Genomic DNA, 24,568 nt, shown 5'->3' with positions numbered 1-24,568 from the left:
TGGCTAGGATTTCCAAAACTATGTTGAATAAGAGTGGCGAGAGTGGATATCCTTGTCTTGTTCCTGATCTTAGTGGAAATGCTTTCAGCTTTTCACCGTTGAGAATGATGCTTGTGGGTTTGTCATATATGGCCTTTATTATGTTGATGTAGGTTCCCTCTATGCCCATTTTCTGGAGAGTTTTTATCATAAATGGGTGTTGAATTTTGTCAAAAGCTTTTTCTGCATCTATTGAGATGATCATATGGTTTTTATTCCTTAATTTGTTAATAGGGTATATCACATTGATTGACTTGCGTATACTGAAGAATCTTTGCATCCCTGCGATAAAGCCCACTTGATCATGGTGTATGATCCTTTTAATATGTTGTTGGATTCTGTTTGCTAGTATTTTATTCAGGATTTTGGCATCTATGTTCATAAGTGATATTGGTCTATAATTTTCTTTTTTTGTGATATCTTTGTCTGGTTTTGGTATCAGGGTGATGGTGGCTTCGTAGAATGAATTTAGGAGTGTTCCTCCCTCTGCTATATTTTGGAAGAGTTTGAGAAGGATCGGTGTTAGCTCTTCTCTAAACGTTTGATAGAATTCACCTGTGAAGCCATCTGGTCCTGGACTTTTGTTTGTTGGAAGATTTTTAGTTACAGTTTCAATTTCAGTACTTGTGATAGGTCTGTTTATATTTTCTAATTCTTCCTGGTTCAGTCTTGGAAAATTGTACCTTTCAAAGAATTTGTCCATTTGTTCGTGGTTGTCCATTTTATTGGCATATAGTTGTTTGTAGTAGTCTCTTATAATCCTTTGTATTTCTGCAGTGTCAGTTGTGATTTCTCCTTTTTCATTTCTAATTTTATTGATTTATGTCCTCTCCCTGTTTTTCTTGATGAGTCTGGATAAGGGTTTGTCAATTTTGTTTACCTTCTCAAAGAACCAGCTTTTAGTATTATTGATCTTTGATATTGTTTTCTTCATTTCTGTTTCATTTATTTCTGCGCTGATCTTTATGATTTTCTTTCCTTCTAACTTTGGGTTTTCTTTGTTCTTCTTTCTCTAGTTGCTTTAGGTGTAGTGTTAGATTGTTTATTTGAGATTTTTCTTGTTTCTTGAGGTGAGATTGAATTGCTATAGCTTCCGTCTTAGAACTGCTTTTGCTGCGTCCCATAGGTTTTAGGTCATTGAGTTTTCATTGTCATTTGTTTCTATGTATTTTTTTATTTCTTCTTTGATTTCTTCAGTGATCTCTTGGTTATTTAGTAGCGCACTGTTTAGGTTCCATGTGTTTGTGGTTTTTACAGTTTTTTTCCTATAATTGATTTCCAATCTCATAGTGTTGTGGTCAGAAAAGATGCTGGATATAATTTCAATTTTCTTAAATTTTCCGAGGCTTGATTTGTGACCCAAGATGTGATCTATCCTGGAGAATGCACATCCGTGTGCACTTGAGAAGAAAGTGTACTCTGCCACTTTCGGGTGGAATGTTCTATAAATATCAAATCTATCTGGTCTATTGTGTCATTTAAAGCTTGTGTTTCCTTGTTTATTTTCTGTTTGGATGACCTATCCATTGGTGTAAGTGGGGTGTTAAAGTCCCCTACTACTATTGTGTTACTGTCTATTTCCCCTTTCATGGTTGTTAGCATTTGCCTTATGTATTCAGGTGCTCCTGTGTGGGGTGCATAAACATTTATAATTGTTATATCTTCTTCTTGGATTGATCTCTTGATCACTGTGTAGTGTCCTTCCTTATCTCTTGTAACAGTCTTTATTTTAAAGTCTATCTTATCTGATACAAGTATTGCTACTGCAGCTTTCTTTTGATTTCCATTTGCATGGAATATCTTTTCCCATCCCTTCACTATCAGTCCTTATGTGTCCCTAGGTCTGAAGTGGGTTTCTTGTAGACAGCATATATATGGGTCTTGTTTTTGTGTCCATTCAGCCAGCCTGTGTCTTTTGGTTGGGGCATTTAATCCATTTACATTCAAGGTTATTATTGATATGTATGTTCCTTTTACCATTTTCTTGTTTTCGGTTTGTTTTTGTGGGTCTTTTTCTTCTCTTGTGTTTCCTGCTTAGAGAAGTTTCTTTAGCATTTATTGTAAATCTGGCTTGGTGGTGCTGAATTCTGTTAGCTTTTGTTTGTCTGAAAAGCTTTTGATTTCTCCATCAAATCTGAATGAGATCCTTGCTGGGCAGAGTAATCTTGGGTGTAGGTTTTTCTCTTTCATCACTTTAAGTATATCCTGCCCCTCCCTTCTGGCCTGCAGAGTTTCTGCTGAAAAATCAGCTGATAACCTTATGGGGATTCCTTTGTATGTTATTTTTTGTTTTTCCCTTGTGCTTTTAATATTTTTTCTTTGAATTTAATTTTTGTTAGTTTGATTAATATGTGTCTTGGTGTGTTTTATCCTGTATGGGACTGTGTGCTTCCTGGCCTTGGGTGACTATTTCCTTTGCCATGTTAGGGAAGTTTTCCACTGTAATGTGTTCAAATATTTTCTCAGACCCTTTTTCTTTTTTCTTTTTCTTAATTTATTTAAAAATTTTTCTATACAGCAGGTTCTCAGACCCTTTCTTTTTCTCTTCTTCTTCTGAGACCCCTATAATTCGAATGTTGGTGCATTTAGTGTTGTCCCAGAGGTCTCTGAGATTGCCTTCAATTCTTTTCATTCTTTTTTCTTTATTCTGCTCCTCGGCAGTTATTTCCACCATTTTGTCTTCCAGCTCACTTATTCGTTCTTCTGCCTCAGTTATTCTGTTATTGATTCCTTCTAGTGTGTTTTTCATTTCACTTATTGTGTGGTTCATCTCTGTTTGTTTGTTCTTTAGTTCTTCTAGATCTTTGTTAAACATTTCTTGTATTTTCTCAATCCGTGCCTCCATTCTATTTCTGAGATTCTGGATCATCTTTACTATCATTACTCTGAATTCTTTTTCAGGTAGATTGCCTATTTCGTCTTCATTTATTTGGTCTTGTAGATTTTTACCTTGCTCCTTCATCTGTGACATATTTTTTGCTGTCTCTTCTTTTTTTCTTCCTTTTTTTAATGAGTGGGATTGTGTTCCTATCTTACTGGTTGTTGGGCCTTAGGCTTCCAACACCAGAGTTTGTTGGCTGTTGGGTAGTGCTGGGTCCTGGTGCTGAGATGAGGACCTCTGGGAGACTTCACTCCGATGAATATTCCCTAGGGTCTGAAGTTCTCTGTTAGTCCAGTGGTTCAGACTCAGAGCTCCCACCGCAGGAGCTTTGGGCCAACCCCCGGCTCATGAACCAAGATGCCGCCAGCTGCACAGGGTGGTAAAAAAGAAAAAAAAAAAAGGAGAACAATAACAAAGTAAAAAATAAAATTAGGTGAGGAAACTAACAGATATGTTAGGAAAAAAATAAAAATAAAAATATAGGTGAAATAACAACTAGAAGGTAAAACAGAACCACAGTAATAAAAAAGAGGAGGAGAAAAAAAAAAGAGGTGGAAAAGGCCTTGGCTGTGGAGGGTGGGGCCTAAGCAGGGGCGGGGTTTGGGTGGTGGGCAGGGCCTATGCTTAGGACCCACAGGGCTGGAAAAGGCCCTGGGAGCTGTGGGGGGGTGGGGCTTAGCCTCAACGGAACAGAAGGGGCCCAGGCATGCCTCCCGCCTCTGGTCTCAGAAGGCAGGGGACCTCACCTGGGAGCCCAGCAGGCTTCCTGGGCTTGAGTGGGTGGGGCAAACGCCCTCCTCTCCTGCTCTTCCGGTCCAGGACGTCCCCTGCCACCTGCCTCTCCTGGTCTTCCTGGCCTCCCTCCTATGCCCCCAGGGCCTATGCGGCCTGGAGGGGGCTTTGGAGGGCAGGGGACCAGCCTAGGAGCTCAGCAGGCTCCCTGGGCCCAAGTGGGTGGGGCAGACGTCCTCTGCTCCTCTCCTGCTCCTTGGGTCCCAGAGGGCCCCTCCCGCCTGCCTCTCTTGTTCTCTCCCGGCCTCTCTCCTATGCCCCCAGGACCAACCCGGTCCAGAGGGGACTTGTGAGGACATAGGACCTGGCCTGAGAGCCGGGCAGACTTCCCCAGCCAGTTGGGCAGGGGAAACGCTGCGTGCGCTCCGCCCTGATCCGAGCCCCTGAGGGTCCCTCCAGGCACTGGAGGGTTCCCAGAACCCCTCCCCACTCTCAGCCACACCTCAGGGGCACCGGTCCTGTCCAGCCTCCACTTCTCCTCCCCCTTCAGTCCCCCCATGTCCTACCGGTTCGATGGGGGGTTCTTCCCATCTCCTTGGGCATCGGGGTCCCCCCACCAGCGTCCGGCAGGTGCCCTAGTTGTGGGGCGATGCGAACTCTGTGTCTTCCCACTGCCATCTTCTCACCTTTAGCTTGAATGATCTTTTAAAAATACAAATCAATTTTCTAACTCCCACTTCAATCAATGGCTTTCTGTTACTCTTAAGCTTAAGCCAAGATCCTTCATGTGTCCTGGAAGGACTGAGTGGTCCAACTACTACCTCCTTCTCCAGTCTCATGTCATCTCCCTCCTTTCCTGCCTCTGTGCCCTGTTCAGCCACATGGCCATGGTCCAGTCTCCTCTTGCTCATCACACACCTTCTACCACGGAGCCTTTGCACCTGCTGTTGCTGCTGCCTGGTGTTCTCTCCTTTCCTCTCCTTATCTTGTGAATTTCCAGTGGTCCTCAGCCTGTCCTCATGTCCTCAGGAAGCCTCCTCCAATACGTCCCTTTGCAGGCTGGCCTCACAGCACTTTGTCACCCTCACCAGAATTATGATCTTACGTTTATTTGTGTGATTATTTGATCAGTGTCTGTCTCCTCTGCTGGATTCTTAAAATCAGACCCTGTCTCTATATCTTTCATCTAGTCTTTCATCCCCACTACCTACTTTTGTGCCTGTCACAGAAAGAGTGCTCAGTAAATATTTGTTGACAAAAAAAAAAAAAAGACTATTTTATCTCTAAGCATCTAGCACAGAATCGAGTAGAAACAAAGTTTTAAAGGGCACAAATAGAGTAATGGCATATGTCACCCTAAGTACACAGTATCTTCCAGCATCATTCTAAGAATGACCAAAATGGTGGTTACCAGGGACCGGAGGGTGGGGGGGATAAGGAAAGTTGTTGGATTAAAGTACAAACTTGTAAGGAGTAGTAAAAAGGTCCTAGAGATATAATGCATAGACATTAATGCATAGTGAACATAGACAACAGTATTGTATTATAATAATCAAACTTGCTAGGAGATTAGATCTTAATTATTCTAACCACAAAAAAACACAATTATAGATATGCTAGCTATTGCTATGATGGCAACTATGTCACAACATATAAATGTATCAAATAAGCATGTTGTACACCTTAAATTTATACAATGTTATAGGTCAAATACCTTCAATTAAAAAAGTAAGATAGACCAAAAGAACTTTATATAATGGCTTCAACTAAAAAAAAAAGAATTCAACATTTATTGCTGCAGGCTAGATAAGCCTAGTTGTCAGTAGTGGATGTTATATGCACCTTACCTATTTCATCTCAGTATTTAATATCTTATCCCTCTAGCAACACCATAATTGAGCTGCTTTTTTTTTTCCCCCTATAGCTAAGATCTTAGGCATATGTGATTCAGACATGGTTCTTAAAAGTGTTCATCTTGAAATAGTCTCAAAATCAACCAGCAGGTACAAGATCTGTGGTAGATGAGGGAACATGGGCTGCACGTAGCTTTAGGGTAGGAAGAGAAAGCCAAGATGCTGAGTGACAGCTGGAAAACTGAGGGGAGTAGGAAACATGAAGAGGAGATTTGAATTGACTGCATCTTGTGAAGGTTGGACTAGACTGGGTGTTCAAGGGAAAAACATGTTCTACAAATTCAGGATGTAGACATAAGCAGATGAGGCAATTATCTGAGAGTGTAAAAGCCCTATGAGGGGGAAATGGGTCTACTTATCTCCCCTTGAAGAATCTGTAAAAAAGACCTAACTTTTTGCAAAGACTCCAGGTCAACCCTGCTTGGGGGTTGCAGCAGAAGGGAGGTGAGGAGTTAGCTGTTGAAACTGTAAAGACCTACCTGTTTGTATGGAGTTTTACCTCTCATTTCTGCATATCAAATTAAAGTAGATCTCACCCCAGCTGAGCGGGTGGTGACTTGGACTCCTGCCCTGGGTGGACAGGCAGGGACCACTTTCTCCCTGGGGTGGTGGTAACAGCAGCGATGAATCTGGGGACCCTTCCCTAAGTGTTTTGCTCTGTTCGGACCCCCGTTGTTTGCAGACAGACAACCAGATGGACGCGCTGACCCCCGGAGGTGTCGCGCCCTCACCCTGGGGCAGTGGCCACTGCGTTTCTCACTCGTCCTTGTCGCCCTCCTCCTGCAGGAATCAGAAGGCGTCTCCTGCCACTACTGGTCGCTGTTTGACGGTCACGCGGGGTCCGGGGCTGCTGTGGTGGCATCCCGCCTGCTGCAGCACCACGTCACGGAGCAGCTGCAGGACATCGTGGAGATCCTGAAGAACTCGGCCGTGCTGCCGCCCACCTGCCTGGGCGAGGAGCCCGACCACACACCCGCGAACAGCCGGACTCTGACCCGCGCGGCCTCGCTCCGCGGAGGGGTGGGCGCCCCCGGCTCCCCCAGCACCCCGCCCACGCGCTTCTTCACCGAGAAGAAGATCCCGCACGAGTGCCTCGTCATCGGGGCTCTTGAAAGTGCATTCAAGGAAATGGTAGGTATCACTGAAGACTCTAGGGCAGCAGGGGCCCAGGTGGTCACTTCAGCCACATACTTGTTTCTTAGAAAGTTCCCTGGAAGGGCATGTCTCTGACCTGTCCACTTGCTGCATGGTCCCCTCCGTCTTCTCCTTTTACAGCAGGACTTCCATTCTCAAAAGAAGTGGGCAGCAAGAGAGTTCTAGCATCCAGTGCTGGCAAAGGTGTAAAAGAAGATGGAAGAGGGATAGTGCATGAGGTGATAGGCTTATTAAATGGATGCATATTGCTTCGCTTTCTGCCAACTCTTATGGATGCCAGCTGGTAGGATTGAACTTAATTGAAACTGTGAGCTCGGTTGCCATCTGTTTTACACGTGTGTACGAATTCCAGGTGTTTGGGGAAATGGAGCTTTTAGTGAAGTGCTCAGAAGTACCCTTGCTGTACAGATCTAATCTGAGAACAGCTATTTTCCCATGATTGGCAGTGTGGTTCCCACTGCTTAGAGCAAGTAGGGGCCAGTATCCAAGAATTATTTGTTTTACTTGGGAACGTGGATTTGTTTGTACATTTAAATTTGAATATGTCTGATCAAGGGATTCAGCCTCCCTCCTGAGAACACACTAAGCTGCCCTCCCAGTGTCCCCTGCTTGTCCCTCTGGCCGGTGAGAATGCACATAGAAGGTCTCTTCTGTGCCACCCCCTTGAGCTCACTTTATACTGAGGCAATTATTTGGGTTCCAAAGACTTTCTCTCCCAAGCAGCATCCTGCATGCAGATACAGTAGGAGATGTGTAAAGATGTTATAAGGACTAGAGTAAGGTGAGTGGGCAGTAGTGTCCTTAAAACCTGGAGATTAAAAAGTGATGACAAGCTCTTAGGTAGAGCAAGAGCAGCTAGAAGCGCCTCTGCAGAATTGAATGTCCACACCGTGCACATTCCAGGATCTCACGATGTCAGGTTGAGCGCTAATGAGAGGAGAAAAGTAAATAATATTAAACAGCGTCGTCTGATTTGCTTACAAGGCAAAAAATTGTTCATATACTCATACCTCTAATTTGCAGTCTCTCCTCACTTTAACTCATTTCTTCTTTGGTTCCAACGTTTCTCTCCTTGTCACATATTTACCCTTTGAGTAGCAGGTGGTTTAAAATGCACCTCCATCTCAGGAGTATCTGGGAGCCTTCAATCCCAAGAAAAACACCAGGAGGCAAGAAAAGATTATTTAGGAAAAAAGGAGTCAAGGTAGTAAAATTGACTCCTCCTTGGGCTTGGTATAAAAAATCTCCCTCTATCATGGAAGCTCTGATGTGAATAGCTGTTTCTAAACATGGGTGCTCAGAAAGCTAAATATTTAATTGAGATAAAAATTTGACGGCGGACCGTGCCGCTAATGGGAGAAAAAGTCAGCTTACATGACAGAAGTGAAAAAAAACAAGAAATTTTGGCTTTTTTATTTCCTTCGGTAATTGCTAGTACTATGAGGTATCTCTCACTTCGAACTGCTGTATTCTCCACTTTATCCACTAGAGGCCAATGTCACATTGAGTCAAGCCTCCACACGGATCTCAGACTGTTTCTGCCCATTAATGGCGCAGGGTTCCTAGCAACTACTGTACTTGAGAGGCTCATTCAGAAAAATACTTAGTAAAGAGCCCCATTCTTGTTTTTTAAATTTTAAAAAACTTTTCACTAGCTGGTTCATTACCAGAGATTTTCCTTGGACACTTGGTTGCCAGCGAAAACATCACTTCACTTTCCTGTGTAATTCATTCAATCCATAAATATTTGTTGAGAACTAACTGTAAGCCAGGCCTAACTGGGAAGAGAGCATGGAAGAAATTAGGCAAAGACAGATATTAAACAGATACAATATAAATGGGAAGGGCCTCGAGAGGAGAAATGCAGAGTAGGTAGGAATCTGGATAAAGAGATGAAGTAGGGTTCCCTGGAGAAGCGATGCTGTCAGGGAGTGGGAGGAAAGCAGACAGAACGTGGGAGCTGGGAGAGTGCTCTGGGCAGAGACAACCGTTGGTGTGAAGACCCACATCACGGAGAGAACCCAGATGGGCCAAAGGCAGCAAGCTGACGTCCACCGTGGTTAGATGCAGGTTTCAAGGGTAGGGACGCTGTAAGGTGACTTGGAGAGGCCATCTGTAACCAGCCTGTGGATGACTTGCTGTGCCATAATATGAATTTTGGGCCTTAAGCCATTCTGTTCTTTTCTAATCCACCCCACCCTATAGCTTCTTCTTCACACTTAACGTTTTTCCCAGATTGTCTCTCTAGCCCCCAGCGTGCCTGCTACCTGGGCTTTGCACCATGTGCTTGGCCTTATTAAGTGAGAATACTCATCATTCCTTGGTTCTCCTGGTTCTTGGCAGTGTGGCCCTACCTCCTGCACGGCTGGGGACTGAGCCAGCTGATGCCTGTTGGCCCAGAATAGTTATTAATACTGTCCCCTTTTACTCTCGAAAGTGTCCCTGTCTGGGTGATGTCATATGTTTACCCTAATTATAGAGAGATGCTCTAGTTTTTTCTTTGCTTCATCAGGGACTTCAGGAAAAATCTACTCCAGTGTCACAGAAAAGTGCCTGACTTCGCCATTAAATAGCTTGGGTCGAGCTTCAGAACTTAGGACAGAGAAATTATATAGCATACTATGGAAGGCCATTGTCAACTCATAAAAAATACTTTTTCTTTCCTCCCTTTCTCGCTATTAGGTTTTGAGAGTCAGGGTTTAAAGGTAAACTTTGGTTTGAAATGCTCAACACACAGCTGATTTCCTTATTCTGTTGGCCTGACCTTGGTGGTTCCTCCTTAGACCTTTCCAAAGGGAGCAGGTTTGGAATCTCCCGGCCATTCTTAATTTTTTTTCTTCACAACAGCCAGCTACTTTCTGACTTTCTAGGTGTTCTTTAGGTATTGCAGGTTTTATGCCATTCTGATCCCCTGTAATAGGAAAACTCAATATTGAATAAGAGTCAGCCATTTCAGCTTTGTGGCTCTCTTGCTTTCTCCTGCACTTTCAATCCCTAAAAATTCCCCATGCCCAGCACCTCAGCCTCAAATTTGCTGCACTGATGACATCTTTGCAGCGACCCCTCCTGAGATTCAGAATGTAACTTACAATATCTTTAAAGGCAAAGCTTGCCTTTCGTTTGGGGTTTTGCCTTATTTATGACAGTTCAGCAAAGTAGAATCAGAGGTCATTCCTCTCTCCCCACCTCGCACCAGTTCCCTTCTCAATTACTTATATTTTATAACCAGCATTCTTCTAGACACCATGGGGGTCTAGAAGGAAAAGATTGGATTTTGTATCTGGGGGTATTTGTCGTCACATTATACAAACACAGAGATAGATAGTATCTCATTTGTTTTAATGTTCTGAGTGACATTAAGTGGAATGTTCATATCTATCTGAAAGAGAAAATTGGATAAAAAGATTCAGAAACACCAGACCAGAATAAATAGTATCTATTTCTAGGAAAAAGTAGGTACTCGTCGAAAAAATAAAGGCTAACAGAAGTGGGGGGGGGGGATGCTGTGAACAAGAGGAGACGGTAAGTTTCATCAAATGCTGTAAGCCTCTTTGAAAGCACTGCTTTTCCTCTTCTCTTTGACCCTGGGGTTGCCTGGTACAGTACGTGGCTTGTGAGGAGGTGACCTCTGACTGCGGGCCTCTGAGCCATGCTGGCAGAAGTGGGTCTGCCCTGTGGTCCCCTATTGTATCTCATCTTGGATCTCCCTTCAGAGTAAAGGCTGCGTGGCCAAGCTCCTCCTGTGTCCACCATGGAAAATGAACCCTCGCTTCCAAAAGGACCAGGATCTCAGGAACTTTCTGACTGACTGCATTTCTGCTTCCCAACTACACTTTGTAACAATGCCTACTTCTGCAGCTAAGTTTTGTCACCTGTTATGTTTAGGTGGTTGCTTGGCTCAGGATGACAGATACGAAGCAGATAAATGTCTTCTAAGTCCTGATGTCAATCTCCTTCCTACTTCTATACCCTCCAAAAACAGGGAGGTCATGTCAGAAGTCACTTCCATTGTTGGTATAGTTGCAGGAGACCTTTGCCCTCCTAGGAATCAGAAGCAAGTCAGCAGTGATGACCTTTTTACCTATAGAAATTGAGTTATAGACACAGGCAGGAGCATCTCAAAATTCTGTCCTATTTCCTTTTCAGTGTGGGTGTAGGTTCCTCGCCACAGTGAAGAATGTTTTGGAGGTTTGATTGTTATGGAGGGAGTAAAATGGCAACATTTTAACTTGTGAAACTAGCATACATCTTACTGTCCCTGAGTAAATGGTTGGAAATACCACTCAGCTTGGCTTTGTTGGTAAAAACCATATGGTGACATTATGGTGAAAAAGGAGGACGAATGCAAAGCTAATTTATAGTTTATAAATTTTAATGGTTTTGAAAACTAGAATATTCATGGTAAGTGGACCTGTTGGTCTGTCTGTATTTAAGCTAGAGGTTTTTTGTTTTTGTTTTGTCTTTGTTTTTAGAAGAACAGGAAGTTCTTCCAAGAAGGAATGAGCATGTGATTCCACCAACAGCCAGCAGGTGGCAATATTAGGCAGTGCTGGCTTTTCCCTTCCCCATTGCCTGCCTGACAGATTGGCCTCTCAGAATAAACCGAAATCAGGCCCAGATACTAAAACCATGCAGAATCTTATTATTTGTGACTGACGCTATTAGCAATGTGCTCAGAACCATGTTTTAACCCAGTTAGGGGGAGGTGCCGGGTCCTATTGAAACCACCCAACACTCGCTCCCTTCTGGTGTTTGATATTGCTTTCCTTTTGCAACCTGAAACTGGTAGGAAACAAAGAATGATCCTGGAGCTGCATCATCTGTGGGACTTTCGAACCAAATTACAATGATCCTGAGCAATATATTTTCTTTCTTGCAATTCTTTCCTGCTGAATCAGTCTCCTTTCACACACATTCTTTTTTCCCTTCACTGCTCTCATTCTTCCTTGCAACAAAAAGGAGCAAAATACAATCCCAAGTCTTAAAAATTGGATCAATTCTTTGATTTAGAGATAAACCTTGCTTAAATGTAATATTTAGACAGATACAACACAGGATAAATCAGTTCTGCTAGGTAGAAAGCAGCCTTGAGAGGGACCCTTGATTGAACAGATAAATCAATTATCTTGTTAATGGAATCTTCTGAGTCACTTGAGTTGATCCTTTTAGATCATACTTGAAAAGGAATGATAGTATGTACATGTGTTTTGCTGGTAATTTATTCTAGACTTATGTCTTGAGGTTCATGACAGCTAAAATGGGGGAGATATTCCAAATCCGTCTTTGTTTAGCACAAGCAGTGGGCAGTTTTTCCGTGATTTCCTTAATCTTTTGAAAAAATTACCCAAACTTCTTGAGGGATACATTTTTTTTTTTTAATGTAGAGTGTGAGAAGCTTAAGCTAACTGGAAAAGTTAAGAGTTTGAAGAAATTAGGTAGTTAATTCAACAGTAAATATATCTTTATTGACTTCATTTATCATGTTTGATCTGGTAGTAAAAGAACCACCCAGATGGTCCTTTAATGTTCCTTTTAGTACTAAGATTTTGTGAAACATCTTTTAAAGAGGAGTAGGTGGTGTAGGAAAAAAATGTGCTATTTTGGCTTGTAGGGAGGGGAGGGGGAACAATTATTTTTAGAATATGTTCTACTTACACCAAGTTTTAGAAGAAGAAATAAAAGAGCATATTTTCATGTCAGTGAATCCTACAGGGCGGATGAAGTCTGTGGAAACACATCTTTCAAATCCTTTCACTGTGATCCCAGAGAGCACACATGTAATTAAAGTGTGCGTCTGAGCGCACACGCATATGTCTATTACCACGCAGAGGCGGTAAGTGATGAAAGCATGAGCATGTTAGCAAAGTTTCTTGTGTAAAAAATAGCTAGACTTTGGTCCACTGTTTATGTGGAAATGTTGCCAAATTTGCATTCCTTATGCCGGGGGAACTGCAGAGGGAAGGTAGGAAAAGATGAAAGAAACAATGAAATCAATTAGAAAAAAATATTGACTCACGCTATTAATGTCATAACAAGGCATTCAATGGGCAGGCTAACTGGAATGTTTCCCCCTAAATGAAAGGCAAATGTGAACTCTGCTGGAGCAGAAAATCTTAGTGTCAAACACTCTATCTTGATATTTTTTTAAAGGATGAAATAATTTTATAATCAGATTTTCTGGTGATGTAAACCATGATAAGTAATGCACCTACGATGCAGAATAAACTTGTTTGTCTGAGTCCCAGAGGAATTCTTTGCCGTGGGCGGCTCTTTCACGTGGACCCCGTGTACTTTTTGGATCGCACCAATGGTTTTAAGTCTGTCAAGCATCATTCACACTCCGGTCCGTAAGCAGTTGGGTGCTTAAAGGATTTTTACTCAAAACTGCCTTTCATTCAGACTTTAGGTATTCAAACAAATAGTGATTCTGGATGTGAAAGGCCAGAGCAGTTCTTTCCAGTGTATTAAAAATGTTAGTATTGAGTGTGGGCTTTATATACCAGTTTCTATATTAATTTGTTGAAATATGTATCTATCATAATATCAACTTAATTTTATTTATTTAAATGCAAAAAAATTGCATAAACCTGCCCGCAAACTCCTGTGTGAATAGGATTGTTGGTTCTGTTTTGATGCACTGTTTGGAGGTTCAACAGATGGAACTTCTGACGTCTCGATGTTTTCTTTCCCCTCTTTCACTTTCTTGTGACGGTCTTTCCCTGCTGACGTGTGTCCCTCCTCCTCGTCACCCTCCAGCCTCCTGCCATCCCTGCTTGAGTTCTAATAACCATTCATTCATTCATTCCTGTCAATTGACTGCGTGTTATTGGAAGCCTGGGTTCCTGCTTAATTACAATCTCAGTGAGTGTTTATGCACGTTGTAAGCTTTTCATTTATGAATGGTGGAACACATCTCATGTTAAGGCAGAGGTAAAACGGTGGGGACATAATTGGAAACCCAGGCGTTTTATAATGTATTTCTTTATTTGCCCATTGAATAGACATTTATTAAATTACCTTTTACTTGGCCCAGTATGGGTGTTGAGGATCTAGCAGTGAGCAAGAAAGGTCTCTGCTCTCAGTCATGGGATCCAGACTGTGGGGAGAATCTAGCTGGTCTCCGAAGCCCCTCATCTACGCCGTCTAATTTAATCCTCATGACAGCCCCTTTAAGCTAATTTATACAGAGTTTGTAAATAAATTTTAAAAATTCAGTGTGGTCTTTGGAGGTGGTCCTCGTGCTTGACCCGTCTGCAGCACGTGATGTTGTCATTCACTCAACCCCTTTTTGGAATTTTTCTTCACCTTCTTCTAAACCATCACATCCCATATAGTACACTCATTCTTACCCCTCCCGATGGTTCCGCAGCCTTCCCCCCACCCCCTGCCCTTACCCTTTACTCAGTTCATTCCCAGTATGTTAGTTTCTCCCAGGTCTTGTCTTTGTACTTTTTCTCGCCTTACATTTTGACCAATACTGTGTTCTTAATCTGTTTTCAAAGCTCAGGCTCTTCTCCTGTTTCCAGTTTCTCCTTGGTGATTTATCTGACTTTGTGTTATCGCCTTTGGCCTCTGGAGCACAGCAGCTGCCGATAAATGCTGGATTACTGAATTATCGCCGCTTTCCATCAGGAGGCTGGCTGAAGCAGCTGAGTTCTAATTCTGTGGGTTTCTAAGCATCACAAACGGGCCCTGGCCCTTGGTCAGCCGACAGCAGCCTCAGAATCAGCCAGGGCACCATTTCCTCCTCTTCTGTACCCCACCCTCGTCCTGTCTTCCTTGGCCCCAACAATAGATGGCGATGAGAACATTGGGCATTATTTTGGCCAGCATTCGGTTTATTTTCCTAACTCAACTCTCATTTTTCTGAGGTCACGGAACCCTGGCTTCTGTCACTGACACAGCATTTCACAAAGACATCTGTCTGGAGGTTGATGCATCTCTGTCCATAGGAATGTGGTTCTATTTTTAATTTCCTTGGGGAGACCTCATTAGGTGGCAGGTGATAAGTACTAGGCTTTAGAGGAGGAGAACCCAACTGGAATCCAAACTCCAGCGGGGTAAATATGGGCAAGTTCCCCACTTGTCTGCATCTGAACAGTGAGGTTAATGATACAGTTGTGAGAATGAGATGCGATTCTATATGTAAAGTGCTTCTCGCACTGCCTGATGTAGAGCAAGTGCTCACTGCAGGTTGGCTGATACTATGCGTGTGTGTCCCTCTTGTGAATTGGTGGCCTTGGGAAGAGGAAGTCAGTTCAGAGTTCAGAAGCTTCTATCTTTGATCAGTAAGACGGGGGTGGACTCCTGCCCAAGTTGAATTGAGGACACAGTCCTTCAAGTCACCTGTCTCGTCTAGCTGTAAAGGAATTTATTTATTGGAGACTTTGGGGTTAAAAACATTGTTCAGGTCCAAGCACTCGACATTATTAGCCTCTCTAATCTGTTTTCCACAGCAGCTCAGGCTGTCCATACAAAGACTGAATTTTCCGTAAGCCATGATATTTATTAAATACAATTGGTTTAATTCTTCTCATTTTTGTCTGATTATATCTGTTTGCCTTCCCTTGTTTCCTGTCTCTGGTCCGCAGATGGTCTGGTAGGCGACAGTTTTATGCCAGTGTCCTCTCCAGAAATGCTTGTCAGGTGATAGAAAGCCAGTACTAAAGATTTTCTTGTCCCTTTTTCGAATCGTATTCAGATCTTAGGGCTGTGTGGAGGGAACAAGGCTAAGACAGTCTTTGTTCCTGTACAGTCCAGTACTAACTTTGTCTTCTTCTCCAGGACCTACAAATCGAACGAGAGAGGAGTTCATACAATATATCTGGTGGTTGCACAGCCCTCATTGTGGTTTGCCTTTTGGGGAAGCTGTACGTGGCAAATGCTGGGGACAGCAGGTAAGCAGATTAGCCCTCTGGTTCTTTCTAAAGTTTAATGCCTTCCTTTAATTTTTTAATCTTTTTTAAAAAAGTTAAATGCTTAGAAATAAAATAATCCTGCTTGGGATTAGATATTGAGAAAGATCAGCCTTCTACATCTGGATAAGAGTGCATTTAAGAAGACTCATCAGGCTGGTATTTAAAGATACGGGTGGTCTTCTCCTTACTTGTCTGTAGTAGCAGTTTATATATATATATATATATATATATATATATATATATATATATATATATATATATACACACACACTTGTGTTTAACCTAAACTAGTAGTATCCAAATGTTTTTTGACTTCAGAACGTGATTTTCAATGAAAGCTTATTAGCAGGGACATAATATGTGAGAGAGACGAGGAGGGAGGAAAGAGATTTGAATGAAATGGGTGTTTGGAGGGGCCCGGGGAGGACTCCCCAGCTAGTTCCTTTTCTACTCGGTAACTTTCCCCTGTGTCCCCTCCCAGAAGCCCAGGAGTGTCTCATTTTATGCATGTGCCCCTACAGGCTGCATTTTCCTCTCTTCTGGGTTCAACTGAGAGGAATTTGGGGCAAGAGATGGTGGTTAACACTTATGCTATCCAGTATTACCAGAAATCAGATAGACTTGTGTTTTAATCTTCTTTTAAATGACTGATATGTGCTCACTTTAGGTATGGCCACATCTGTTATTTAGTCTGTATTAAATTACAGACTTTGTGAAAAGTGTTGCAATATGTATTATACATTTCTCCGCCCCTTGAGTAACAAAATATGTTGGCCTTCTAGCAGGACTTTTTGCCAAAGGCCGACTCTTTATTCTGAAAGCAGTCAAAGTACTGGACTCTAATCATGATGTCCTCAGAGGATGAGTGACTTCCCTACACGGGCTGTGGGCTAAAGATGCTGTCATTCCTCCAGCTCCTTCCTCTGGGTCACATGCCTCTTCTCAACATCACTGCTTGGTCTAGCCCTCCCGTGAGGTCGGACCCTCCCCTCCCCTGACTCCCTCAGGCAATCAGTGAATTCCAGAGAGCAGGAGAGCCTGAGGGAGTTTCCAGTCACCCTAGTTAAGCATCCTCTCCCTGTCTTCCCACTAAAGATTCTGGAGACCAAAGGACAGTGACCTGCCAACGCAGCAGTATTTGGAGTTTGAAGATTGCTGTTTTTGGAAGGTCTGTTTATTTTTAAGGTTTATGTGGATTTCTGTTCTTCTCTCTCAGTTTCAATATAAAATTTTTCCAGGTAAGTGGAAGTGAATATAAGATGCCATGTTTATCTCATGGCTTCTATTCCCTAGTGGTCCTAGCAGGAGACAGACTCCAATTCGCATGGATCAACTGAATGAAGGAGTGAAAGGGGACCGGCGAGGAGCATTGAGACCAGGAGGGCATTGAAGCCCCCTAGGCCTGCAGGGTCCAGGGAGGAAATGCTACAGCCAAGCCCAGGAGAGGGGGCCACGGATGAGGGCCCCTAGGCAGGGGCCACAGGAGAGAATGGGAGGAAATACTCTGACTTCTCCTTCCTATCCCGCTTTCTCCTACCAGGGTCTCCCATTGGATGAGCCTGGCTGGGATGAGGGTCAGAGAGGTTGGTCAGCCAGGGCGCAGACACAGGCCAAGATTGCATCTCCAGGGTGGGGGGCAAGTGGAAAGTCACCAGCACATCTGCTCCTCTTGCCCTCCCCAGGGTTGGAGCATCTTGAAAATAGGAATCCTCATCTCCCAGGGCCTTGTTAAGATACACACTGAGGAGCCGGTCTCTGAGCCCTTGTTCCGTTCTGGATCTTGAGCTTGCTGAAGACAGATGAGCAAGTCAGGGGATGATTCCTTTCTGTTCTGAGTAAAACCGAATCGATGATACAGCTTCTGCACTCATAGTCACCTTTAGTCTGGATGTCTGGTTCCGTGTTTTTCGAAAAGAGTTTGCTTTCCTGGCCCTTCCAGTGACGAAGGTGGTGACCGAGGGCTTTGTTCCTGCCCCTCGTCCCAGGGAAGCATCTTTCACCAGAGGACCCCACACTCGGAAGGTAACCCAACTTCCATGCCCAGAGTATCTTTATGTTGGATTATGCCTTCCAGAGAAGCACCTCCTCCCCAACGCCCTGTCCGCGTTTTTGAGCACAGTTTCCTTCAAAGCTCTGAGCTCCCTGACAGAGCCGCCTCCCCAGCCAGCCAGGGCTTCAGCCCTGCTTCCCAGAAGCCCAGTGCCCTGTCCAGGACCTTGCGTCCCACCCCACCCCCTTTTAAGTGCCAGTGTCTAGACCAGATCTTGATTTCCTCATCTATAAACATGGTGATATTGGACTAAATATTAATTTCTAAACATTCTGGCATTCTAAAGATTGTCACTATGAGGAGTGACACTTTTGGAAAGTAAAGTGGTGCTCTAAAGGTTGATCTTTTGGTTACTTTATCTTTCTTAGAGTCAGGTTTTGAAATTGTCTAGTAACTGAAGTTCCTATGTTTCTAAGTGTCCGCATAAGTGTGATGTTTTACATGTTATTCCTAATTTGAAAAGCTTAACAGGTGCTTTTGTCCTTATTAAAGCTGTAAAGCACACCCCCCTCCCCACCGACTACACAAATTATGAGAAAACAGCATCTCTAAAACCTAATCAGCTTAATTACATTTGTAGTATTCTGGCCCCAGTATCCAGATATGAATTTGGGGTTTTACGGCTGACGGGTTGGGTTTGCTGTTCACTTACGGGTCATGTGTCATGTAGAAACGTAAGAGCAATATGAGTTTGTATTGTAAGCACTGTCCAAAAAATAACTTGTAGGACACTTAATAGTTAGTGTATTTTCAGCTCTTGTATAAACAATACATATTTGATATCATCTTACGTAGGATCATTGCCTAGTTTATGACTAATAACATAGGTGTTTGTGTTTACAAATATATTCAGTTCTTCCCAAGAAACAGCAACTAAGTGAATTTTTATCAGACCTACTTAAATGTAGGTCCATTATGACTTATGGACAAGTAGTAGTGAATCCAAGGGCTCAGTTTAAACAAATGGTCAGGCCAGCAGAGAATTCTGACAACAGAGCCCTGATTAATTGCTAATTTTTCTTCTTTACTGTCAGATATTGGCTGCCCGTCTGTTTGCTTTAAATCTTGACAGTTTTGAGAGTGAAGCAAATCTTTGTCATAGGATCACTACCCCATAATTATTTACACTTAGGAAAAAAGAACCTTTGCACTGGTTTGATTTGGAAACTATTGGTGGTCAGGAACTGGTTTTTTTGTTTGTTTTGTTTTTTAATTTTTAAATTTTTTTAAATTTTATAAATTTTATTTTTTTATACAGCAGGTTCTTGTTAGTTATCCATTTTATACATATCAGTGTATACATGTCAATCCCAATCTCCCAATTCATCACACCACCACCCCCCCCACCACTTTCCCCCCCTTGGTGTCCATACGTTTGTTCTCTACATCTGTGTCTCAATTTCTGTCCTGCAAACCAGTTCATCTGTACCATTTTTCTAGGTTCCACATATATACGTTAATATACAATATTTGTTTTTCTCTTTCTAACTTACTTCACTCTGTATGACAGTCTCTAGATGCATCTACATCTCTACAAATGACCCAATTTCATACCTTTATATGGCTGAGTAATATTCCTTTGTATATATGTACCACATCTTCTTTATCCATTCATCTGTCGATGGGCATTTAGGTTGCTTCCATGACCTGGCTATTGTAAATAGTGCTGCAGTGAACATTGGTGTGCATGTATCTTTTTGAATTCTGGTTTTTTCTGGGTATATGCCCAGTAGTGGGATTGCTGGGTCATATGGTAATTCTATTTTTAGTTTTTTAAGGAACCTCCATACTGTTCTCCATAGTGGCTGTATCAATTTACATTCCCACCATCAGTGCAAGAGGGTTCCCTTTTCTCCACACCCTCTCCAGCATTCGTTGTTTGTAGATTTTCTGATGATGCCCATTCTAACTGGTGTGAGGTGATACCTCATTGTAGTTTTGATTTGCATTTCTCTAATAATTAGTGATGTTGAGCAGCTTTTCATGTGCTTCTTGGCCATCTGTATGTCTTCTTTGGAGAAATGTCTATTTAGGTCTTCTGCCCATTTTTGGATTGGGTTGTTCGTTTTCTTAATGTTGAGCTGCATGAGCTGTTTATATATTTTGGAGATTAATCCTTTGTCCGTTGATTTGTTTGCAAATATTTTCTCCCATTCTGAGGGTTGTCTTTTCATCTTGTTTGTAGTTTCCTTTGCTTTGCAAAAGCTTTTAAGTTTCATTAGCTCCCATTTGTTTATTTTTGTTTTTATTTCCATTACTCTCGGAGGTGGATCAAAAAAGATCTTGCTGTGATTTATGTCAAAGAGTGTTCTTCCTATGTTTTCCTCTAAGAGTTTTATAGTGTCCAGTCTTATATTTAGGTCTCTAATCCATTTTGAGTTTATTTTTGTGTATGGTGTTAGGGAGTGTTCTAATTTCATTCTTTTGCACGTAGCTGTCCAGTTTTCCCAGCACCACTTATTGAAGAGACTGTCTTTTCTCCATTGTGTATCCTTGACTCCTTTGTCATAGATTAGTTGACCATAGGTGCATGAGTTTACCTCTGGGCTTTCTGTCCTGTTCCATTGATCTATATTTCTGTTTTTGTGCCAGTACCATATTGTCTTGATTACTGTAGCTTTGTAGTATAGTCTGAAGTCAGGGAGTCTGATTCCTCCAGCTCCATTTTTTTCCCTCAAGACTGCTTTGCCTATTCAGGGTCTTTTGTGTCTCCATACAAATTTTAAGATTTTTTTGTTCTAGTTCTGTAAAAAATGCCACTGGTAATTTGATAGGGATGCATTGAATCTTTAGATTGCTTTGGGTAATATAGTCATTTTCACAATATTGATTCTTCCAATCCAAGAACATGATATATCTCTCCATCTGTTTGTATCATCTTTAATTTCTTCCATCAGTGTCTTACAGTTTTCTGCATACAGGTCTTTTGTCTCCCTAGGTAGGTTTATTCCTAGGTTTTTTATTGTTTTTGTTTCAGTGATAAATGGGAGTGTTTCATTAATTTCTCTTTCAGATTTTTCATCATCAGTGTATAGGAATGCAAGAGATTTCCGTGCATTAATTTTGTATCCTGCTGCTTTGCCAAATTCATTGATTAGCTCTAGTAGTTTTCTGGTGGCATCTTAGGATTATCTATGTATAGTATCATGCCATCTGCAAACAGTCACAGTTTTACTTCTTCTTTTCCAATTTGTATTCCTTTTTCTTCTCTGACTGCCGTAGCTAGGACTTCCACAACTATGTTGAATAAGAGTGGCAAGAATGGACATCCTTGTCTTGTTCCTGATCTTAGAGGAAATGCTTTCAGTTTTTCACCATTGAGAATGATGTTTGCTGTGGGTTTGTCGTATATAGCTTTTATTATGTTGAGGTAGGTTCCCTCTATGCCCACTTTCTGGAGAGTTTTTATCATAAATTGGTGTTGAATTTTGTCAAAAGCTTTTTCTGCATCTATTGAGACGATCATATAGTTTTTATTCTTCAATTTGTTAATATGGTGTATCACATTGATTGATTTGCGTATATTGAAGAATCCTTGCATCCCTGGGATAAATCCCACTTGATCATGGTGTATGATCCTTTTAATGTGTTGTTGGATTCTGTTTGCTGGTATTTTGTTGAGGATTTTTGCATCTATATTCATCAGTGATATTGGTCTGTAATTTTCTTTTTCTGTAGTATCTTTGTCTGGTTTTGCTGTCAGGGTGATGGTGGCCTCATAGAATGAGTTTGGGAGTGTTCCTTCCTCTGCAATTTTTTGGAAGAGTTTGAGAAGGATGGGTGTTAGCTCCTCTCTAAATGTTTGATAGAATTCACCTGTGAAGCCATCTGGTCCTGGACTTTTGTTTGTTGGAAGATTTTTAATCACAGTTTCAATTTCATTACTTGTGATTGATCTGTTCATATTTTCTGTTTCTTCCTGATTCACTCTTGGAAAGTTATACCTTTCTAAGAATTTGTCCATTTCTTCCAGGTTGTCCATTTTATTGGCGTAGAGTTGCTTGTAGTAGTCTCTTAGGATGCTTTGTATTTCTGTGGTGTCTGTTGTAACTTCTCCTTTTTCATTTCTAATTTTATTGATTTGAGTCCTCTCCCTCTTTCTCTTTATGAGTCTGGCTAATGGTTTATCAATTTTGTTTATCTTCTCAAAGAACCAGCTTTTAGTTTTATTGATCTGTGCTATTGTTTTCTTTGTTTCTATTTCTGCTCTGAGCTTTATGATTTCTTTCCTTCTGCTAACTTTGGGTTTTGTTTGTTCTTCTTTCTCTAGTTCCTTTAGGTGTAAGGTTAAATTGTTTATTTGAGAGTTTTCTTGTTTCTTGAGGTAGGCTTGTATTGCTATTGACTTCCCTCTTAGAACTGCTTTTGCTGCATCCCGTAGGTTTTGGATCATTGTGTTTTCGTTGTCATTTGTCTCTAGGTATTTTTTGATTTCCTCTTTGATTTCTTCAGTGATCTCTTGGTTATTTAGTAATGTATTGTTTAGCCTCCATGTGTTTGTGTTTTTTGCATTTTTTTCCCTATAATTGATTTCTAATCTCGTAGCATTGTGGTCAGAAAAGTTGCTTGATATGATTTCAATTTTCTTAAGCTTACTGAGGCTTGATTTGTGACCCAAGATGTGATCTATCCTGGAGAATGTTCCATGCACACTTGAGAAAAAAGTGTAATCTGCTGTTTTTGGATGGAAAGTCCTATAAATATCAATTAAATCTTTCTGGTCTATTTTGTCATTTAAAGCTTGTGTTTCCTTATTAATTTTCTGTTTTGATGATCTGTCCATTGGTGTAAGGAAGGTGTTAAAGTCCCCCACTGTTATTGTGTTAACTGTCGATTTCCTCTTTTATAGCTGTTAGCAGTTGCCTTATGTATTTAGATGCTCCTATGTTGGGTGCATATATATTTATAATTGTTATATCTTCTTCTTGGATTGCTCCCTTGATCATTATGTAGTGTCCTTCCTTGTCTCTTGTAACATTCTTTATTTTAAAGTCTATTTTATCTGATATGAGAGTTGCTACTCCAGCTTTCTTTTGATTTTCATTTGCATGGAATATCTTTTTCCATCCCCTCACTTTCAGTCTGTATGTGTTCCTAGGTCTGATGTGGGTCTCTTGTAGACAGCATATATATGGGTCTTGTTTTTGTATGTATTCAGCGAGCCAGTGTCTTTCGGTTGGAGCATTTAATCCATTCATGTTTAAGGTAATTATCAATATGTATGTTACTGTTACTGTTTTCTTAATTGTTATGGGTTTGTTTTTGTAGATCCTTTTCTTCTTTTGTGTTTCCCACTTAGAGAAATTCCTTTAGCATTTATTGTAGAACTGGTTTGGTGGTGCTGAATTCTCTTAGCTTTTGCTTGTCTGTAAAGCTTTTGATTTCTCCATGGAATCTGAATGTGATCCTTGCCAGGTAGAGTAATCTTGGTTATAGGTTCTTCCCTTTCATCACTTTAAATATGTCATGCCACTCCTTTCTGGCGTGTAGAGTTTCTGCTAGAGAAATCAGCTGTTAACCTTATGGGAGTTCCCTTGTATGTTTTTTTTCGTTTTTCCCTTGTTGCTTTCAATAATTTTTCTTTGTCTTTAATTTTTGTCAATTTGATTACTGTGTGTTTCAGCGTGTTTCTCCTTGGGTTTATCCTGCCTTAGACTCTCTGCACTTACTGGACTTGGGTGGCTCTTTCCTTTCCCAGGTTAGGGAAGTTTTCGACTATAATCTCTTCCAATATTTTCTCATGTCCTTTCTCTCTCTCTTCTCCTTCTGGGACCCCTGTAATGCAAATATTGTTGCGTTTAATGTTGTCCCAGAGGTCTCTTAGGCTGTCTTCATTTCTTTTCATTCTTTTTTCTTTACTCTGTTCTGCAGCAGTGAATTCCACCATTCTGTCTTCCAGGTCAGTTGTCCATTCTTCTGCCTCAGTTATTCTGCTATTGATTCCTTCTAGTGTATTTTTCATTTCAGTTATTGTATTGTTCATCTCTCTTTGTTTGTTCTTTAATTCTTCTACGTCTTTGTTAAACATTTCTTGCATCTTCTCGATCTTTGCCTCCATTCTTTTTCTGAGGTTCTGGATCATCTTCACTATCATTATTCTGAATTCTTTTTCTGGAAGGTTGCCTGTTTCCAATTCATTTAGTTGTTTTTCTGGGGTTCATCTTGTTCCTTCATCTGGTACATAGCCCTCTGCCCTTTCATCTTGTCTATCTTTCTGTGAATGTGGTTTTTGTTCCACAGGCTGCAGGATTGTAGTTTTTCTTGCTTCTGGTGGATGAGGCTATCTAAGAGGCTTGTGCAAGTTTCCTGATGGGAGGGACTGGTGGTGAGTAGAGCTGTGTGTTACTCTGGTGAGCAGAGCTCAGTAAAACTTTAATCCCCTTGTCTGCTGATGGCTGGGGCTGAGTTCCCTCCCTGTTGGTTGTTTGGCCTGAGGCGACCCAGCACTGGAGCCTACCCAGGCTCTTTGGTGGGGCTAATGGCAGACTCTGGGAGGGCTCACGGCAAGGAGTACTTCCCATAACTTCTGCTGCCAGTGTCCTTGTCCTCACGGTAAGACACAGCCACCCCCCGCCTCTGCAGGAGACCCTCCAACACTAGCAGGTATGTCTGGTTCTGTCTCCTATGGGGCCATGCTCCTTCCCCTGGGTCCAGGTGTGCACACTACTTTGTGTGTGCCCTCCAAGAGTGGAGTCTCTGATTCCCCCAGTCCTGTCGAAGTCCTGCAATCAAATCCCGCTAGCCTTCAAAGTCTGATTCTCTAGGAATTCCTCCTCCTGTTGACGAACCCCCAGGTTTGGAAGCCTGACGTGGGGCTCAGAACCTCCACTCCAGTGGGTGGACTTCTGTGGTATAAGTGTTCTCCAGTTTGTGAGTCACC

General features: G+C 41.9%; 1 protein-coding gene and 1 long non-coding RNA gene across 4 annotated transcripts in view; both read left to right on the top strand.

Annotated features, from left to right (window-relative positions):
• The window catches only part of LOC309609612, a 526,119-nt gene that overhangs the window by 328,470 nt on the left and 173,081 nt on the right, over window positions 1-24,568 (top strand). The gene's annotated exons all lie outside the window — the stretch shown is intronic.
• PPM1H (protein phosphatase, Mg2+/Mn2+ dependent 1H) overlaps window positions 1-24,568 on the top strand; it is a 275,787-nt gene that overhangs the window by 125,524 nt on the left and 125,695 nt on the right. For all 3 annotated transcript variants that reach the window (XM_082351253.1, XM_082351252.1, XM_082351251.1), the window contains exons 3-4: window positions 6,352-6,696; window positions 15,505-15,617. In XM_082351253.1, the coding sequence (XP_082207379.1) occupies window positions 6,352-6,696; window positions 15,505-15,617 (458 nt within the window). The remainder of the gene's footprint in view (window positions 1-6,351; window positions 6,697-15,504; window positions 15,618-24,568) is intronic.

This window comes from Balaenoptera borealis (assembly GCF_965194805.1).
Source record: "Balaenoptera borealis genome assembly, chromosome: 13".
NCBI lineage: Eukaryota > Metazoa > Chordata > Mammalia > Artiodactyla > Balaenopteridae > Balaenoptera > Balaenoptera borealis.
Note: the sequence above shows the minus strand (reverse complement) of the source record. Positions and strands in the feature narration are given on the sequence as shown.